Source organism: Acomys russatus, chromosome 14 (assembly GCF_903995435.1).
Source record: "Acomys russatus chromosome 14, mAcoRus1.1, whole genome shotgun sequence".
In the NCBI taxonomy this organism is placed as follows: Eukaryota; Metazoa; Chordata; class Mammalia; order Rodentia; family Muridae; genus Acomys; species Acomys russatus.
Genome location: NC_067150.1, coordinates 34614142 through 34631506, shown reverse-complemented (window position 1 = coordinate 34631506; position 17365 = coordinate 34614142). Strand labels below are relative to the sequence as shown.

Sequence of the window (17365 nt, the reverse complement as noted above, 5' to 3'; positions counted from 1 at the left end):
TTGAATATAGCAAAGCATGAAGAAAGATAGAGAAGGCGAAGAGAAGGGGAAGCGGAGAGGATTCCCCAGCATTTTGGGACCCCCAAGGAGACCCAGCCGCCACGACAACAGTGCAAGTACGCTGAATCTTGAGACATTGTGTCCTGCTGCCCTTGATCAGAAATTCTTTCGATCAGGATGTGCTCGCTGCCGGAGGCAGCAGCTCTAGAGCTAATGTTGCCAATGCTCCACTGGGCTTTGCTTCCCTCTAGTGCTGTTTCTGAGCTAAGTTCCCCCGAGGTGCTATATTAATTGTTGTAAATATCTTCATCCATGACACTGTACCATCACATAACCTGTCATGACTTAGAACCTCTGGGTTTATGCATGCATATTTGTTATGTTTGCTAAATTAAAAAAAAAAAAAAAAAGTTTTGGGCCAGGGAGCTACCTCAGTTGGTAACATTCTTGGAGGAGACCTAAGTTCACTCTGTAGAACCCACATTGAGGGAAAAGAATGCCTCATATTGTGGCTTGAATCTGGGTGATCCCTGGCCTGCGAGCCTGGCCTTCTTACAGAGTTCCAAGTGAGCAGGGACTTTGTCTCAAAAAAGAATGTGGACGTTGCCTGAGGAATGGGAGTGGCACCCAGAGTTGCCTCATTCAGACCTGCACACACATGTGCACCTGCACGCATGGACACACATATCACACACACACACACACACACACGTCATGGATCTTACTGTTCTTACTCCTTTCATGCTTCTATAGTTTCTGTCTGGCCACTGTACTTTTTCTGATATCCCGTCACCTCCATCTGCAGAAAGAGAGATCAGATCACTAGACGGGGCAGCAGCAGAGGTAGAAATGTGGTACCATGGGAAGGTAGCTAGCTTGTGCCGTGCTTCTCATCTGAGACATCTCTGCATCTGGAGATGCTGACATGCTGAGGTGACAGTACTGTTGAGGACAGTGGTGCTGCATCTCCAGGCCATGATTCTCATGCAAATTACAGTAACCCTGGCTGGGAACCTGTGACAGGTAGAGGAAATCTTCAGAGAAGGAGGAGAAGATGGACTTAAATTCAGGGTATACAGAGCCGAGTGAGGCTGTGTCAGGAAGCAGAGGGATGACCTAAGTGTCTCAGGTTTCTGAGACTACCTGACAGGGGCAGGATGGTCTTTGATACAGTGGTGACATTGGTTGGGAGTGCAGAAGGAAAAGAGCAGTGGGCCTTGCTTAGCACTCAAAGCTAAAGGCTGCTTCTTTATGTTTACAGATGATAGATGTATGTCTCCCAGCATTCCCTCTGCCTTTCCTACCGCTGCTCTCCATCTCCTCTTTGTATTCTCCCTTCCCCTGCTCCATTCCTCTTAATGTTTTCATCTACTCTCTTCTTTCTTTCCCTATTTATTCTTTCATCTCCCCACCTTTCTCTTTGTCCCTGTTTCTTTCTTTGCGTAATAACAGTAGACACTTGTTCAGATATTTCATCTACCCCTTTTCCTCCAGCCCCTTTGCAACACAGGCTGGTGACCCCTGCTTTCTGTTCAGTTGGCAGGGCCATGGAGATACAGAAGCTGCGCCACCCGAAGCACGTATCTGCACCCTCGTCTGTGAGCCCTGAGCCCCAGGACCCTGCCAAGTTGCGCCAGAGTGGGTTAGCCGGTGAGGGGTCAGACACTGGATACCTGCCTGCAAGTTCCATGTCCTCTGCCACATCAGGGGCTGCTCTTTCCCAGGAGGGAGCCAAAGAGAATGATGCAGGTGAGTCACGCTTTAGTTCAGCCGAACCTGGCGACAGGATTTGGGTATAGAGTACACTGAGCAATGGAGGTAGAATTCCAATTTAATTTGATTTAAATATTTTTGTATTCAACAGTCTGCAATGAACATATGCTGAATGACATTTTGTAGTTTTCCTTTATATGTGTATGTGTGTGTGTGTGTACATGATACACACACACACACACATACACACACACATTTGTAAACCACTCATTGAGCTCTTGGGGTGGTTGCTTTGTCCTGGTGCCAGCATACATTAACTATGCACAGATGCATGCCATTTGAAGCTTATAAGGTACACGTGGAAAGTCATAAAATTAATTCACCTTGGAGTCCCTGGGTGTTTTGATACACCCAGAGTCTTCATCCTTAAGAGACAAAAGCTAAAGGATTGCAGGTTTGAGGCCAGCCAGGCATATCTAGTGAGATTGTTCATAAACAAGAGGACAAGAACCAACATCAGTAAAGGTTGGAGATTTTCCATTGCAGGAAGGAAAGAGAAGAGGGATGGGGTAAGCTGGCTAGTGGTCGCTGGCACATAGGTTCTGTGTTTTCTAAAGGAGGCAGAGTTGGGTTTAATAAAGTAATTTAATATGGGCTTACGTGCTAGAGATGATAAAGAGAGGTGCACAGAGCAGGAGAAGAGAAGAGTCACCCTAATAGGTTAGAACACTTACAGGTTTTAACTGACTTATGTATCCTCCACTGTGTGAGTCCCAGGGATCCAGCTCAGGTCCTCAGGAGTGGCAGCAGACACCTTTCACTGTGCTAGACCCCAGACAAATCTTGAAGAAAATTTACAAACCTGAGACCCTAGAGCTTTTTTTTTTTAAGTTAGTAAGAATTCAGCAGAAGAAGTAGTCAAATATTGGGGCCAGGGCTATTTCCACACGGCAGCCAAACAAACAAAAACAAAAGCCAGGTCAGCTGTACAGTGTTCTTTCTTAAGCATGACATCATCACTCATTCCTGGAAATGCTTGCTTGCTATGGTTAAGACCTGAGGCAACACACCATGCTGGACATTTTACACAGTGCCATAAAGAGAGAATGTGAAGTCTAAAAGACACCGCTAGAGAGACAGCTTAATTTTGATAACAGATATGAACCTTAAGAATGCCTCTAAAGTAGTACACTTGGGAACATTAAAGAAATTTTAACCAAGCAAAACAAAAAGCTGGGCATGGTGGTACTTGCCTGTAATCCCAGCATTCTGGAAGGCAGAGGCAGGTCACTCTCTGTGAGTTTAAGGCCAGCCTGGTCTACAAAGAGAGTTCAGGGCAGCCAGGACTACACAGAGAAACTCTATCTCAAAAAACCAAAAAATAAAAGAAAGAAAGAAAGGAAGGAAGGAAGGAAGGAAGAAAGAAAATTGTAAAGAATAGGATCCTATGAAAAAGATACGAGAGATAAACTTTAATTAAAAGGTAGACAGAGTAGAGCTAGTATTGTTAATTGCTGTGTAATAGGTTGGTGCAGGTTTAATAACGTAGTGCAGAAACATTATCTCAGGTTGTAAGTGAAGATCTTCCTGACTGTTTGGCTCGTTGATTCTGACTTGAGGTCTCAAAAAAGACCACCTCTTTCTGGTGTTTTGTTATTGTTGTTTTGTTTTGGTTTGGTTTGGTTTGTTTGGTTGAGTGGCATACTTCTCCATGCCACTCAGGTGAGGCTAACTCCAAGCTGTGTGGACTTTTCAAGAGCTGCTTGAATATTCCAGGACACTGCAGCTGACTTCCTCAAAAGGGACAAGGAGAAAGCTCTACTGTCACCTCAGCAAATTAGAATAAGCAAGTCACCAAATCCATCCATACTTCAGGAGAGAGGAATTAGAATCTATTCCTGAAGGAGCATTAATAAGTTTATGAACATGTTTTTAAACTACTACAGTTTTGGGCTGTAGAGATGGCTCAGCAGTAAAGGGCACTGACTGCTCTTCCAAAGGAACTGGGTTCAAATCCCAGCACCCACATGGCAGCTCACAACTGTAACTCCAAGATCTGACACTCCCACATAGACATACACCAATGCACATAAAATAAATATTAAAAACAAAACAACCCACTATAGTCACCAGTATTTAAAGGGCTATATGCATGTAGATTCCCTGAAAGTAATGTTTTCCAATAAATATAAAAATTAAAAACAACAGCTGGGTGTAGTGATGCATACCTGTCATCACAGCAGTCTGGGAGGCAGAGGCAGGTGGATCTTTGTGAGTTTGAGGCCAGGCTGGTCTACAGAGCGAGTCCAGGACAGCCAAGGCTACACAGAGAAACCCTGTCTCCAAAAACCAAAAACCAAATCAAACCAAACCAAACAAAAACAAAAACAACAAAACACCAGAAGTCTGAGGGAAAAAAAGAGTATTCAGGGAGTCACAAGAAAGATGGACTCTTTCCCAGAGTCAACAATAACAGCACGGTTACATAGACAGGGTGGGGAGAACCGACCACCGTGATGTGCTATTTGATCGATGAGGATGTCCTGGAAGGCTGTTGAGTAAGACAGTGGGAATTGTGTTGTATTGCAGTGCTCCTGTAACCCTGAATGATGGAACAGAAAAGACCATGCGTTCATCTTTCTGCAAAAAAATGGCTTCTACTTTTAGTTGTATATCCTAAACTATCTGCCAAATAGGAAGACTGAATAAAGACACTTTCAGATATGTAGTAATCTAAAGTTTAACTGAAACGCCTCACTCCTTGAGGCTATACTTCTGAAAGATGACAGAGAAATTAAGAAGTTTGTGGGACACAGGAGACAGCATCAGATCAGAAGAGCAGAAAAGGCAGGTGATGGTGTCACAGGTCAAGGAAGCATGGCTCCAGATCAGAGCACAGCAGGTCAGGAGCAAGAAAAGAGATCTGGGGGCCAGGAAGATGGGTTACAGTCAGATGCCACTTATAAGAGCAAAAGGACAAGAGTTAGGGTCTTCAGCAGCCATACAGAAGCTGCGTATAATGAGACACATCTCTATCATGGTAGTAGTGGGGACACAGGTGTTCCTTATCGCTCACCAGCCAGCCAGACTGGTCGGTAGGTAATCTCTGTGCTCAGTGAGAGACCCTGTATCGTTCACATAAGGTGGAGAACCATCCAGAAGACTTCCTTTGTTGTTCTGTAGTCTCTAACACACAAGTACACATAGAAACACCCACTCACACATGCACTACACACACACACATATACACGCACGGTAAAAGAGGATTTTTAAGCAACTGGCAGTGTGAGGTAGCAGAAGAAAAAAATTGAGACTTGGCAACATTATATTACTTTACCAATAAAAGAAAGGAGTACAAAGGAAAGCAATTGTTTAAGGAGGTAAGTCATTCTTGAAACATGAAGCAAACTGGACTTGGTGGCACATGAACCTAATCCCAGAACTTGGGACATGGGCCTCAAGTGAGACCCTATCATAATAACAAATGAGGGCTGTGGAGATGGCTTAGTAGAGGTGGTGCGTGCCACAAGCCTGACCACCTGAGCTCCAACCCTGGACCTCATGTGGTTAAACGAGAGAAGCAGCTTCTGTTAGTTGTCCCTTTGACTTGCACATGTGTGCACGCGTACACACACACAGACACCAAATAAATGCAAAACATGTTTTTAATTTAAAAAAAAAAAAAAAAAAGGAAACAGGACAAGTAGCCTGATGGTGTAGAGCAGGATGGAGTGGAACACTGGTATAATAAGCACTGGGTGTAAGTGGCCAAGTCGTTGCATGATTGGAAGTAGTAAGAAGAAAACGCTCAAACCAGCACACTTAACCTGAGGAACAGTACGCATTTCTGCTGCAGGTCGTATTTGACAGTATACATATTGCCGTAGTAATGAAAACACATTCGATTGGTTTTCACACACTTACAAGCATCTTAATAGATGAAGTACAAAATAGACATTTTATTGTGACCACAGATCAGAAATATAAGAAGAATTTGAGAAGGAAATATACGGGCATTAAATCCCTAGCCTGACATACAAGAGTTAGCATTCTCATTGATGTAGTAAAATGGATCCATTTGTGGATTTCTGTAATTAAAAACGTAACTATCAAGGATTGGGAGGGGCAGGAGATGAAGGCAGGATGCCTAGAAGAAGAGATCTAGAGGATAAACCAAGAGAAAGTGTTAATTGGAATTGTTCTGCTCTGACAGCTGGTATTAGAAATGAGGACGGGTGAGGCGGGAAGTGGCTGCTTCTCCTCAGTGTCCCCAGCTGACATGGTGCCTTGTCTCGTTTTTTTATTAATTTTCACAGTTTCATTTATGTACACCTGGCATACTGACCACTCTCACTTCCTACCTCTCTCCCCTAGTCTCCCATCTCTCTCCTGTTGGAGTCTGGGGCGCTCAGCAGAGGGCGTCCAGCTAAAGAACCATCCCACCTCTCCCAGAGTCCAGCGATAGGCAGTAGTTGAGGGTGAAGGGCATGTGTGGATGTCAGGCGTTGTCCTTCAGTCAAGGATCAAACTCAGGTCAGCAGGCTGTGGGCAGGCACTTTCCCCTGCTGCACCACTTCACCAGCTCCTCCCCTGGCTTTTAAAGAGGGTATTTAAAGATGATTTTCTTGCCAGGCGTGCTGATGTATGTTTATCATCCCATCTCTCAGGAGGTAGAGGCTGGCAGATACTGGAGAATTCAAGGCCTGCCAGGGTTGTCTCAAAAACAACAAAAGTTTTTCTCATTTGTTTTTAAATGTATTGAGGAGTTTTATATGCTAAAGTCTTGATTCTAGCTGTCCTATTTAAGAAGAATGCGGCTGTGGTTTTATTTTAAACAGTTAGTGGCCGACTTTTGATTTTTTTTTTTTTTTTTTAAAGGATCAAAACAAGTTGGAGAAGCATCGGCGCCTGGAGACTGTGTGGACAGTACACCTCGCGTCCCCAACACCGTGTTTGACTTCCCTGCTCCTTCGTTAGATCAAGTGCAGGAGGAGGGATGTGAAGAAGAGAGGTAATCTCACGGGAGCGCCAGGGCTCTGCGCGCTTCGTGTTTCCCGAACCGGCACTCTTTACGTCTCCCAGCACTGTCGCTCATAGAATGCTTTGAAAGAAGTCTGGTTGACAGCAAATACTAAATCCTACTGAATTTTTTCTGTTATTTTATGTTAAATAACTTCTGTATCTTGGGATATGTCTTCTTGATCTCCATTTTGTTCTCCTATAATTCCTTATTCTCTTGTTTTAGGGTGACAGAACATGGAACCCCAAAACCCTTTCGAAAGTAAGTACATCTTAAGTAGCTTTCATTTAAATTGAGGCTTTGCCCTCTAAAGTCCTAATCTTAAAGGAAAAGAAAGCTTGATCATAGTGTGCGGGTGTAAGGGAAAGCTCTCAGGACACCCAGATTATCCGAAGGCTGCACACACATGGGCACACAGGAACACGTGTTTCCTAAGAGCATTGGGTCAGATGCAGCGTACCTGGTTTACAGGAAATTAAGACTCATGGGACTGCAGGGCCAGCTCAGCTGGTGTAGCATTTGCCCCACAAGTATGAGGACATGAGCTCAGATGCCTAGTGCCCCTGTGAAAAGCCAGGCATGAGATGACCCTGTCAAAAAGAATAAGATGAAGAAGAGCAGTCAGGGAAGACACACCCGAAGGCAGCCTCTGGCCGCCAGGTGCGTGTGCATCCTGTAGACATGCCTCCATCCATGCACGAACATACACAAAAGGTTTGTGCGTCTTCCATTGTCCGCCTGAAGCCCTCAAACAGGATTTGACATTTGTTTGTCTGATTAGGTTTGACAGCATCGCCTTTGGAGAAAGTCAGAGCGAGGACGAGCAGTTTGAAAACGACCTAGAGACGGATCCGCCCAACTGGCAGCAGCTTGTTAGTAGAGAGGTGTTATTGGGACTGAAACCTTCCGAGATTAAAAGGCAGGAAGTGATCAATGGTGAGCCTAACTGCGTCAGCCTTACACATTGAGATTCACCAGAATGCAGCAAGTCTCTCGGCCTTTGGATTCGCGTTGTTTTCCTGTTAGCCTTTTGTTTTAAGGACAAAATTAAACTAGATGCTTGAGCCTTTAAACATAAACACTGCGAGTGATGGTGGTACACTTTGTTTATAATCTGAAAGGAAAGGGTGTTCAGCTTTCAGGAGACTGGAGGTCTGCAGCATCATAGACAGCCGTGGGGCACTAGCCCTGGCCTGCCTTGAGATTATGTTGTAGCGTAGATTATCAAGGACAAGCTAAACTTAGGGAGTTAGTTGAATCAACGGGTCATCCCAGTCCAGGTGTCAGGCTGATGCTGAGGGGGAGTTGAACAGGAGCACGGTGCAGCCAGTCACATTGCATCTACAGTGGAGCGGGGAGAGTAGCTGCTGCTGTGCTCTCCTGCTTGTCTCATCTAGCCTTCTCCTGTCCTATGGAGGCCCAGATCCCCTGCCTAGAGAGTAGCATTGCCCATGATGCACTGGGTCCTACATCTTTCAACAGGACCACCCCACCCCAGATACACCCACAGACCTACCTGTTACAGACATTTACTCAATTGAGACTCTTTTCCCAGGTGATTCTAAGTGGTGGCAAGTTGCCATCACAGTTTCCCTCACATGTACATAACAAGTATGTGATGTGTGTGCTAATACCCTCTACTATTCCTATGACTTGGTTTCAATAAGTATCTCATTTTTTATGACAGTGAGATATAGTAAAGTTGCAGAATGACTCCAGAAATGAAGTTTTATGGGCAAATATAGAAAACTAAATCTATTATTTCTGAAGGCTATTTTAATAGAATTTACCGTATTCTAGTGTGGTAAGTTCTTTTGTAAATGGCTGAGTTTGGAGTGAGTGCTAATTCAACCTTCAAATATAAAATATTTCTGAATGTTGCTTTTCATTAGTTTGTTGTGTTTCATGGAATCAGTATGATTTTTAGAGATGTGCCATCCCTTCTAAATGTTAAAGAATTTATTACATAATGCATTTGCCACCTAATAACAGTAGAAAACATGCTGAGTCCCATGGAATGTGTCTAAGTTAAACATCCTGTACCCTCTTCTCCCCCTCCCCGGCATAGAACTGTTCTACACTGAGAGAGCTCATGTCCGAACACTGAAGGTTCTTGACCAAGTATTCTATCAGCGCGTCTCCAGAGAAGGGATTCTGTCACCCTCAGAACTGCGCAAGATTTTCTCAAACTTGGATGATATTCTTCAACTTCATGGTAAGAGAAATTGACTGTCTACATTTCCAGTAGAGAAAAGACTATGACCATGTAAAGGCAGTTCAGCGACACGGTACAAATAGTTGGGCATGATTTTATGCATACTTGACACTTTGTAAACACATTCTACAGAGACATGATCATGTCTCTGACTAAAATTTTCCCCATTAGTGTATAAAAATATTAACCTTTTATATACAAAGTACTAACATTGGGCTTTTCTTGTCTAAAGTTAGTACTTAAAGTGAAAAACATGAATAGTCAAAATTACCCGTGATAATATCTTATCAACTACAGTATATGTATATAACTATCCAACAGTATATAATTCTATATATAGTTTTAAAATATATATCATATGTAATAATATGCATGTAAATATGTTTTATAAATAGTAAAATTAATATTAATCATATGGTTGGATAGTTTTCAGCAAGTTTTATTGTTTGGTGCTTAGGGCACATGCATGTGTCTTGCCCCGGGTGAGTCCCCTGGACTTCTGAGGGAGTGTAGGATGCGCTTCTCTCTGGAAGCCACTGTTTCTTTATGACACTTAATTTTCAGTCTTTCTTGGTCAAAGGAATTACCAGTTTGTCAACCCAAGCAGTGCTTTTTGTGGGCGATTTCAGTGGTATGCAGTGTGTTGTTTGCACCGGGGTCTTTGTGAGCTTGGCTACAGAAGGAGGCCTTAAGGGTGAATAAACACTTGATGCAGCTACACTATAGGCAGGGTACTAGTTCCTAAATACAGCGTTGAGTGCTCCAGGGCCTATGACCAGGAAGAGCTTTTGGGGTCTAACCGTGTAAGCACTGTGTGTCGATGACATTAACATACATTGGGAGCAGCTGGTTCCTGCTACCAGTAATTCAGATTGAAATAAGTGTGGACTTGTTTGTTTTTTCTTTTTCCTTCCTTAGTTGGGTTAAATGAGCAAATGAAAGCTGTTCGAAAGAGGAATGAGACCTCCGTTATTGATCATATTGGGGAAGATCTGCTCATCTGGGTAAGGAAATTGAGAATTTCTTTTAAATTAAGACACTTGATCAGATTCAGGGGCAATTAATAAATACTTCCAAACTACAAACACATCCGTTTTGCAGAGTTAAAATGCAAATGAAAAGTCTTGTTTTATGGGTCAGTGTGTTCTAATCCGTATGTGATCAGACTAAACAGTGGGTTTTATTGAGATACAGGCACACTGGGTCTTTAGGTTTTAAAGACTACGGAGTAATGCATCTTATTCATTTAAGCGATAAAGACTTTTTGCCATCTTCTGTTGTTCAAATACCAGATAGGTATTATACAGTTATTAGGCAATTATAGGTCACAAGTCTCAGTAGTGAGAAATACTTAATCTTACTTCAGAGGCTATGGTAGCTGTCAAATTCTATCTGTCCAGATTTATCTTATTGTATACATGTGATTGTTTTGACTCTATGAATGTGTCTACATTGCTTGTATTTCTCCAGCCCACAGAGGTGAAAAGGCATCAGATCCCGTTTGGATTCCCTGGATCTGTAGTTATGGAGTGTTGTAAAGCACCATGTCGGTGCCAGGAACTGAATGCAGGTCCACTGTAAGATCACACGTGCCACTCAGCCGCCTCTCCAGCCCTGACTGTCAATTTATATTGAACAAAACTGTATAGTTCAGGGGAAAGTGGCAATCAAGACACATGGCTTCTGCTCTCACAGACCTTGAGATGGGAAGACTGTGGGCTTTAGACAGAGTCTCAGTAGTTAGTCTTGGCTGGCCTGGAACTTTTGTTTTGTTTTTTGTTTTATGAAATAGGGTCTTACTATGTAGCCCCAGTTGATCTAGAACTCACCCAGGCCTGCCTGCCTCTGTTCCCAAGTGCTGAGTTAAAGGTGTGCCATACCATGCCTGGCCATTGATGTCACCTTTTTAAAGTAGCCACTGCCTGTGAATAAAGAGAATGTCTGTGGCTCACAATTTTAATAGAAGGCAAATAGCAACACTTCAATTATGTCCACATAAATTTACTACATCCCATTCATTTATTACTTAGCCAGTGCCACTACATAATTGCACACCTTTCAAAATGATTGACAACTGAAACATCCACTAAAGTAGCCTTAGTCCTACTGCGGGCAGTGGTCTGCACTAAGCTAAGCTACTTAGTCACAGTGGGTCTCATTTAGCTACTTGTGCAGAACATGGACAAGACATCTTAATCCAGGCCCACGGTGATGCTGACTCACGTTCCAAAGTGTTTCCTCCCCAGGCCCACTCGGGCGTTGTCGTTGTCAGGGGCTGTAGCCCCACTGAGGAATGCTGCTTGCTCTTGTGTTTATTCTGTGGTATTGTGACTCATCTTGGTTTTGATTTCAGTGTAGCAGTGTATCTATTGCCTGGATAGGACATTATTTAACTTGAAACAAAAAGCTTAGAATCTCACAAATTCAACATTTCCTTTTAAAAATGTGACAGTGTGACATCAGTTTCTTTTTCTTTTTTTTTCCTTTTTTTTTTTTTTTTTAGGGCCCAATAGTGTGTTCCCTGGCTACACTGTAGTTTGAACCGAGGACCTTCTGCTTGTAAGGCAGATGTGATAACCACCATACTATAGGGCCCCTGTGACATCAGTTTCTTATGTCAAACATGAAAGTTCTGTAGACTTCAGATACTGCACTTTGCCAGGTGTGGTGGCGCACACCTTTAATCCCAGCATTCAGGAGGCAGAGACAGGTGGATCGCTGTGAGTTCAAGGCCAGCCTGGTCTACAAAGCGAGTCTAGGACAGCCAAGGCTACACAGAGAAACCCTGTCTTAGGGAGAGGAAAAAAAAAAGACACTGCATCTTGATTTCAGGTTTATTTAAGGTTTTTTTTTTTTTTTTTTAGATGTTTTAAAGATTGTTATTAAGGCACAAAATCATAGTTGGTTATTTCATAATATGGTAAAATAGATCTGTCAACATAACAGGACCCCAAAAAGGGTTTGTTTTGTTTTATTTGTTTTTGTTTTTCAGTGCTAAAGATAGAACCCAGGGTTTTACATATATTAGGCAAGCATTGTACCACCTCCTATCCCAGGAAGTATATTCCTAACCAATTGTATTTAAAAATAGGAGTGAGGGAACAGAATTAATAAACTAATCTGATTTGTTATCCATTGGATATCAAGTGTTGGTTTAGGGGGAAATAGTTATCATAAAAACTAAAAGTAGGGCCTGGAGAGATGGCTCAGTGGTTAAGAGCATTGTCTGCTCTTCCAGATGGTTCTGAGTTCAATTCCCAGCAACCACATGATGGCTTACAGCCATCTCTTGTGTGATCTGATGCCCTCTTCTGGCCTGCAGGTGCACATGCATATAGAGTGCTCATATTAAATAAATAAATAAATAAATAAATCTTTTAAAAAAACAAACTAAAAGTAAAAGCATCAAGAGGTCTTTAGATCTGTATTTAATATTGCCAGTTTTTGGTTTACCTACTTTTTTTTGGTGCATGGCTTTGTGGCCAGGGCCTTGTACACACTAAGCTTGTGCTCTAACTCTGAGCTCAACTTTTGTTTCCTCTCCTTGTGTATTTAAAACTTGTCTATTACAGTCGTTGGGGAGAGGGCATGCTTGTGTCCTGGTGCATGTGCTGGGGTCAGAGGACAGCTTCTCTGGGTGAGCTGACTTCTCTCCTCCAAGTGGGTTCTAGAGGTCAAACTCAGGTGTCAAGCCTACATGGCAGGTACTTTGAGCCTCTCACCAGCCCCTCTTCTATTATGTTTATTTTGTTTAATTTTGAGAGTTTTATACATGAATACTATACTTGCATTATTTCCAAGTTTCAGCTTGGATGTCTCCTTTATCTGTCAGTCTCTCTGTCTCTGTCTTTGTCTCTATCTATCTGTCTGTCTCCTCCCCGCCCCCAACACACACACACCCCTACCGAGTTCATTAACATTGCTTTTACATGTGTTTGGATAATCTCTTGGGATTGGTTAGCCTTTCAGTCTCACCCCTGGAGAAAACAGATTCTCCCTGTCTCAGCAGCCATTGATTCCCAGTAGCTCTTCACCTAGGGTCGGGGCTTTATCAGAGTTGCCCTATCTGGGTTGGCCTATTCACTGGTAGTGTCATTATGTAGGTCTTGTTCAGGCAACAGTAATGTTGAGATTTTTTCAGACATGCAGCATCCCTGTCATGTCTAGCAGACACTGTCTTGCAGCAGGTGTCCTGGTTCTGTGGCTCTTACAACCTGCTACCACACCTTCTGTGATTGTCCTCTGATCCTTGGGTCTAAGGATTGCAGTGTAGGTATACCAGCTGGGACGGGGCCCCCCACAGTCACTGATTGGCTGCGTTTTAACCAGTTGTGGATCTCTGCAGTAGCCTCCATCTACTGCAAAAAGAAGTTGTTTTGATGTAGGATGAGTTATCCTTAGCTCTGGGTATAAGGATGAGTGTGTAGAAGACTTAGAAATCGTGTTGTTTTAGTGAAAGGGCAGCAGCGGGTTCTTTTAGGGTCTGTCTATGACCTCTCAGCTGCAGACATTTACACGGGTTTACAGTCCTAGGCATCAACTCCCTCCTGTTGAGTGGGCCTTAAACCCAACTAGGCAGCTGTTGGTTACCCTCAGGGTAGCAGTGCCACTACTGCACCATTAGATGACCTGCTGGACTCATCTTTATTGTAGTTTGTGGGCTTTACAGTTGGGTAAAGCTATTGGCTGCTTTTATCCCATGGCGGCTTCCATAGTACCTTCTTATACCACTCTGACCACACCTGATTGCTGATACATAACCATTCATATTTGTATACTGTATACTCATATTCTACATATCTATATATAGAGTATATATACATATATATACATATGTGTGCATGTATGTATATACATGTGTGTGTATATGTTGTGAGAGGGGGAGGGAGGGAGAGCGCGCGCACAAGCATGAGTGAGCAAGAGAGAATTTAGAGAATTTCTTCCCCAGTGTTTGTCTCTTAGAAACCTGTTGTCTGAGTGTAAAGTATTTATAGAGTGACTGTAGAACTCTGGGATCACAGCATTTCTTTTTACAAACTCACCTGTTCTTCATGTTTCTCTAGTCCTTTGATAGATAACATGCTAGTAATTTTGCAAGTCTAACCTTTCAATGTTATTTTCTCAGTGCTAGTGATTGAACTTAGGGCCTTGTGAGTATGACACACTTGTTCAACCACTGGACCACTTTCTTAGCCTGAGCATCTTGGTCATAAGAGAATAACAATCCAAACTTTGACCAGTTAGAATATTCTTTCATGGACCATATTTGAAGGAAATAATTCATCTACAGATATGCTACAAAAGAACAATTTCCAAAATGCCTTTCTGTATAATAGACTTTTGGAAATGTGGAAGATTGTACAGAAAGCCCTCTTAAGTTACTTCCAAGTATAGACGTGGAAGGAAAGCTAGCTGTAAAAATACATGTGTGCAGTGCCTACACTTAGGCAGGACAGGACGCGTGGGAGTGATTCGCAGCCTAAGGGTCATAACCCTTTTGGGAGTCAAGTTATCCTTTCACAGGGCCCCCTAAGACCACCAGAAAACACAGGAATTTATGCTATGATTCATAATAGTAGCAAAATTACAGTTAAGAAGTAGCAACGAGAATAATTTTATGGTTGGGGGTCACCACAACATGTGGAACTATATTAAAGGGTTGCAGCATTAGAAAGGCTGAGAACCACTCTAAAGCAAAAATAAACAAAATAGAAGTGATAGTTTAAAACGACAACAACAAAAAAGGTATTTTACTTATAAGACCCCCTCATGAGCAAAATACTTAAACATTTGATCAAGAACCTTCAAGTTAGGGTGTGAGTGACCAACCTCCAGGTTAGTTATTACAAACATAAATTTACAAGTGAAAGGCATAAAACATATTTGCAAAAGAGGCTCACAGGTCCATAGATTACACCCAGGCCCCTTCAGCCCCTGCACAGGTGAAACAACAAGGAATTTACTTTTGTTTCTGTTCTGCTTGTGATTGTGGTGCATTTCATAGTGAGTGGGAAAGAAAGCTGCCAACACAGGATTTCCTGCCCAGAGAAGTAGGAGTGTTCTGGCAAAGGTGCCAGGTGAAAAGGAAATAGTAATCTCAGTCTCCAGGCCTTTTGTGTCTCGTATTCTCCTGATAGCACTCTTTCTAATTTGGAAGCAGTGCAGACTGAAAGGTAATACATTCTTGCAAGCTATTGGCAGGAAGAGACTGGCATATGGTCTGAAGGTGTCAGGGCGAGTTCTTGGTAATGCAGCACTGATCCTGCGTGTACGTACAGCCTTCTGTCTCTTGTCCTTCCTGGAATGTCGAGAGGACTGAGGTTGCCTCTTGTCTCACTTGGCCTCATGTGTGTAGGCTCCATATTTCACTCTCTTTACTTGTGTCCTTGGCACAGTTCAGTGGACCTGGGGAGGAGAAGTTGAAGCAAGCTGCTGCTACCTTCTGCAGTAACCAGCCTTTTGCCCTGGAAATGATCAAGTCTCGTCAGAAAAAGGATTCTCGATTCCAGACTTTTGTGCAAGTGAGTTAAAAAGCCACACGCTTTGTATTAATTATAGAATAAACTTGAGGAATTCTGACTTACATACAGTGTTCATCTGTGTTAACATTCATTTTCCTTTCATTTGTGTTTTTATTTTGTGAGTTTGGGTGTTTTGCCTGTATCTGTGTCTGTGTAGCAAGTGCATGTCTGGTCCTTAGAGGGCACAAGTAGCCGTTGAATTCCCTGGGGCTGGAGGTACACAGGTAGATCTGAGCCACCGCTGCATAGGTGCTGGAAACTGAACCTGGGGCCTCTTAACCACCCAATATGTCAGCATGTTAAAAGAGTTTTACATTGCCTCTTGGAGTTAGTGGGAGGAATAAAGTAGATTTTGGAATGATGAATAATAAAATAATAAAATAAAATAAATACTAAAAGCACATATGAAGATTGAAATATTTGGCATAGGTATTTATGTTGCCATAGCAGTTTTCATTAGGAAAAAGCCACATTCAGTCGTTCTGTGGTCTCAGCAAGCATTCTTCCATGAGCTATGTGCCTAACCCTTTTCATAGCCTTTTGCGATAAGGTCTTTTAAATTACCCAGGCTTGTTGCCTTGTATCCATGCTGGCCGTGAGTTTACAGGCCGATGCCATCAGGCCTGGCTTGTATCCACATGTGAAAAGCATGTTGTTCAGGTTTGAGATGTTCAGTTTTTTACCAGGCTTGGGAGACTGTAGCAGTCCTGGGGTAGGAAGAGGAATAGATAGGAGTCTGGAACTGTGGCCCCTAGGCCTTCTCCAGCCACCTGCCTGCTTTATAAATAAAGTTCTTTGGACAGCATGCATTTATTTGCTCTTGCTGCATTGTTAGACGGCAGTCATAGTTTCTGTGCTTTCAGAGCATGGCTTGGATTTATCGAAATGTAGGGTAGAGTTGCAATCCTCGCTGAGGTTTATTTAAACTGTTGGTTGTTGTATTCATTCATTCATTCATTCATTCATTCATTCATTCATTCATGGAAAATGTGGTCCTGCTGTCTTGCGTGCTGCTGTCTAGGAACTAGTCCTAGGTGCTAGGGCGCCTGTCTATCTTCCTGTGGCCCTTTAGGCAGTTGACAGATGGATATTTGCTTTTTTTCCGAGCCAGTAGGACTCCTTCTCTGGTCCAGATTGTTTTTAGAGTCGGGGGCTGAGAGGTGGCTCAGTGGTTAAGAGCACTTGCTGCTCTTGCAAGGACTAGAGTTAGGATCCCAGCCCCCTCTGATCAAGCCAGGCTCACCTTCCTTCTTTTTTTTTTTTTTTTTTTTTTTTTTTTTTTTGATTAAACCAAAATCAAGTGATAGTAGACTAAAACAGTTTCTACCTACTCTCAAGGGGCTGGGCTCACATATACCAGAGAATGGGACTGTTGAAGGACACCTTAAAGGTTCTCTTCTTTATTGCATAAAGCCATGCTCAGTCATCTGTCACTGCTCTTTGCGAAAACAGTGAACTAAATAGTTGTGAGCAAGACTGGCCCAAAGAGTCAGAAATACGTATTGTCATAAAACTTTAAAGTTCTGTAGACCCATGATGCATATGAGCGGGCATATCCAGACTAGTGATCCATTGTATATCTGCTTGGAATGGTGGGGAAGAAGTCAGGAAATCCTGAGCTTTTTAAAAAAAATTTTTGAGACAGGGTTTCTCTGTAGCTTTGCCTATTCCCAAACTCACTCTGTAGACCAGGCTGGCCTCAGTCTCACAGGGATCTACCTTCTTTTGCCTCTCGAGTGCTCGGATTGAAGCCGTGCGCCACCACTGTCCAGTGTAGTAAATGAACTTTTGGTAGAAATACCAGTCAGGAAATGTGCCTGAATTTCTGAAAAGGTGGTTAAAGCCATGTACTACAAAAGAGTTTATCATAGATGCTTCTAGCCCTTGTTCAAACAT

The 17365-nt window shown here is 42.8% G+C and overlaps 1 protein-coding gene across 1 annotated transcript in view; it reads left to right on the top strand.

The window, feature by feature from the left end:
- Arhgef12 (Rho guanine nucleotide exchange factor 12) overlaps window positions 1-17365 on the top strand; it is a 130426-nt gene that overhangs the window by 94683 nt on the left and 18378 nt on the right. The window contains exons 21-28 of the mRNA XM_051156250.1: window positions 11-116; window positions 1537-1749; window positions 6592-6724; window positions 6959-6994; window positions 7515-7669; window positions 8802-8948; window positions 9867-9952; window positions 15344-15469. Coding sequence (XP_051012207.1) covers window positions 11-116; window positions 1537-1749; window positions 6592-6724; window positions 6959-6994; window positions 7515-7669; window positions 8802-8948; window positions 9867-9952; window positions 15344-15469 — 1002 coding nt within the window. The remainder of the gene's footprint in view (window positions 1-10; window positions 117-1536; window positions 1750-6591; window positions 6725-6958; window positions 6995-7514; window positions 7670-8801; window positions 8949-9866; window positions 9953-15343; window positions 15470-17365) is intronic.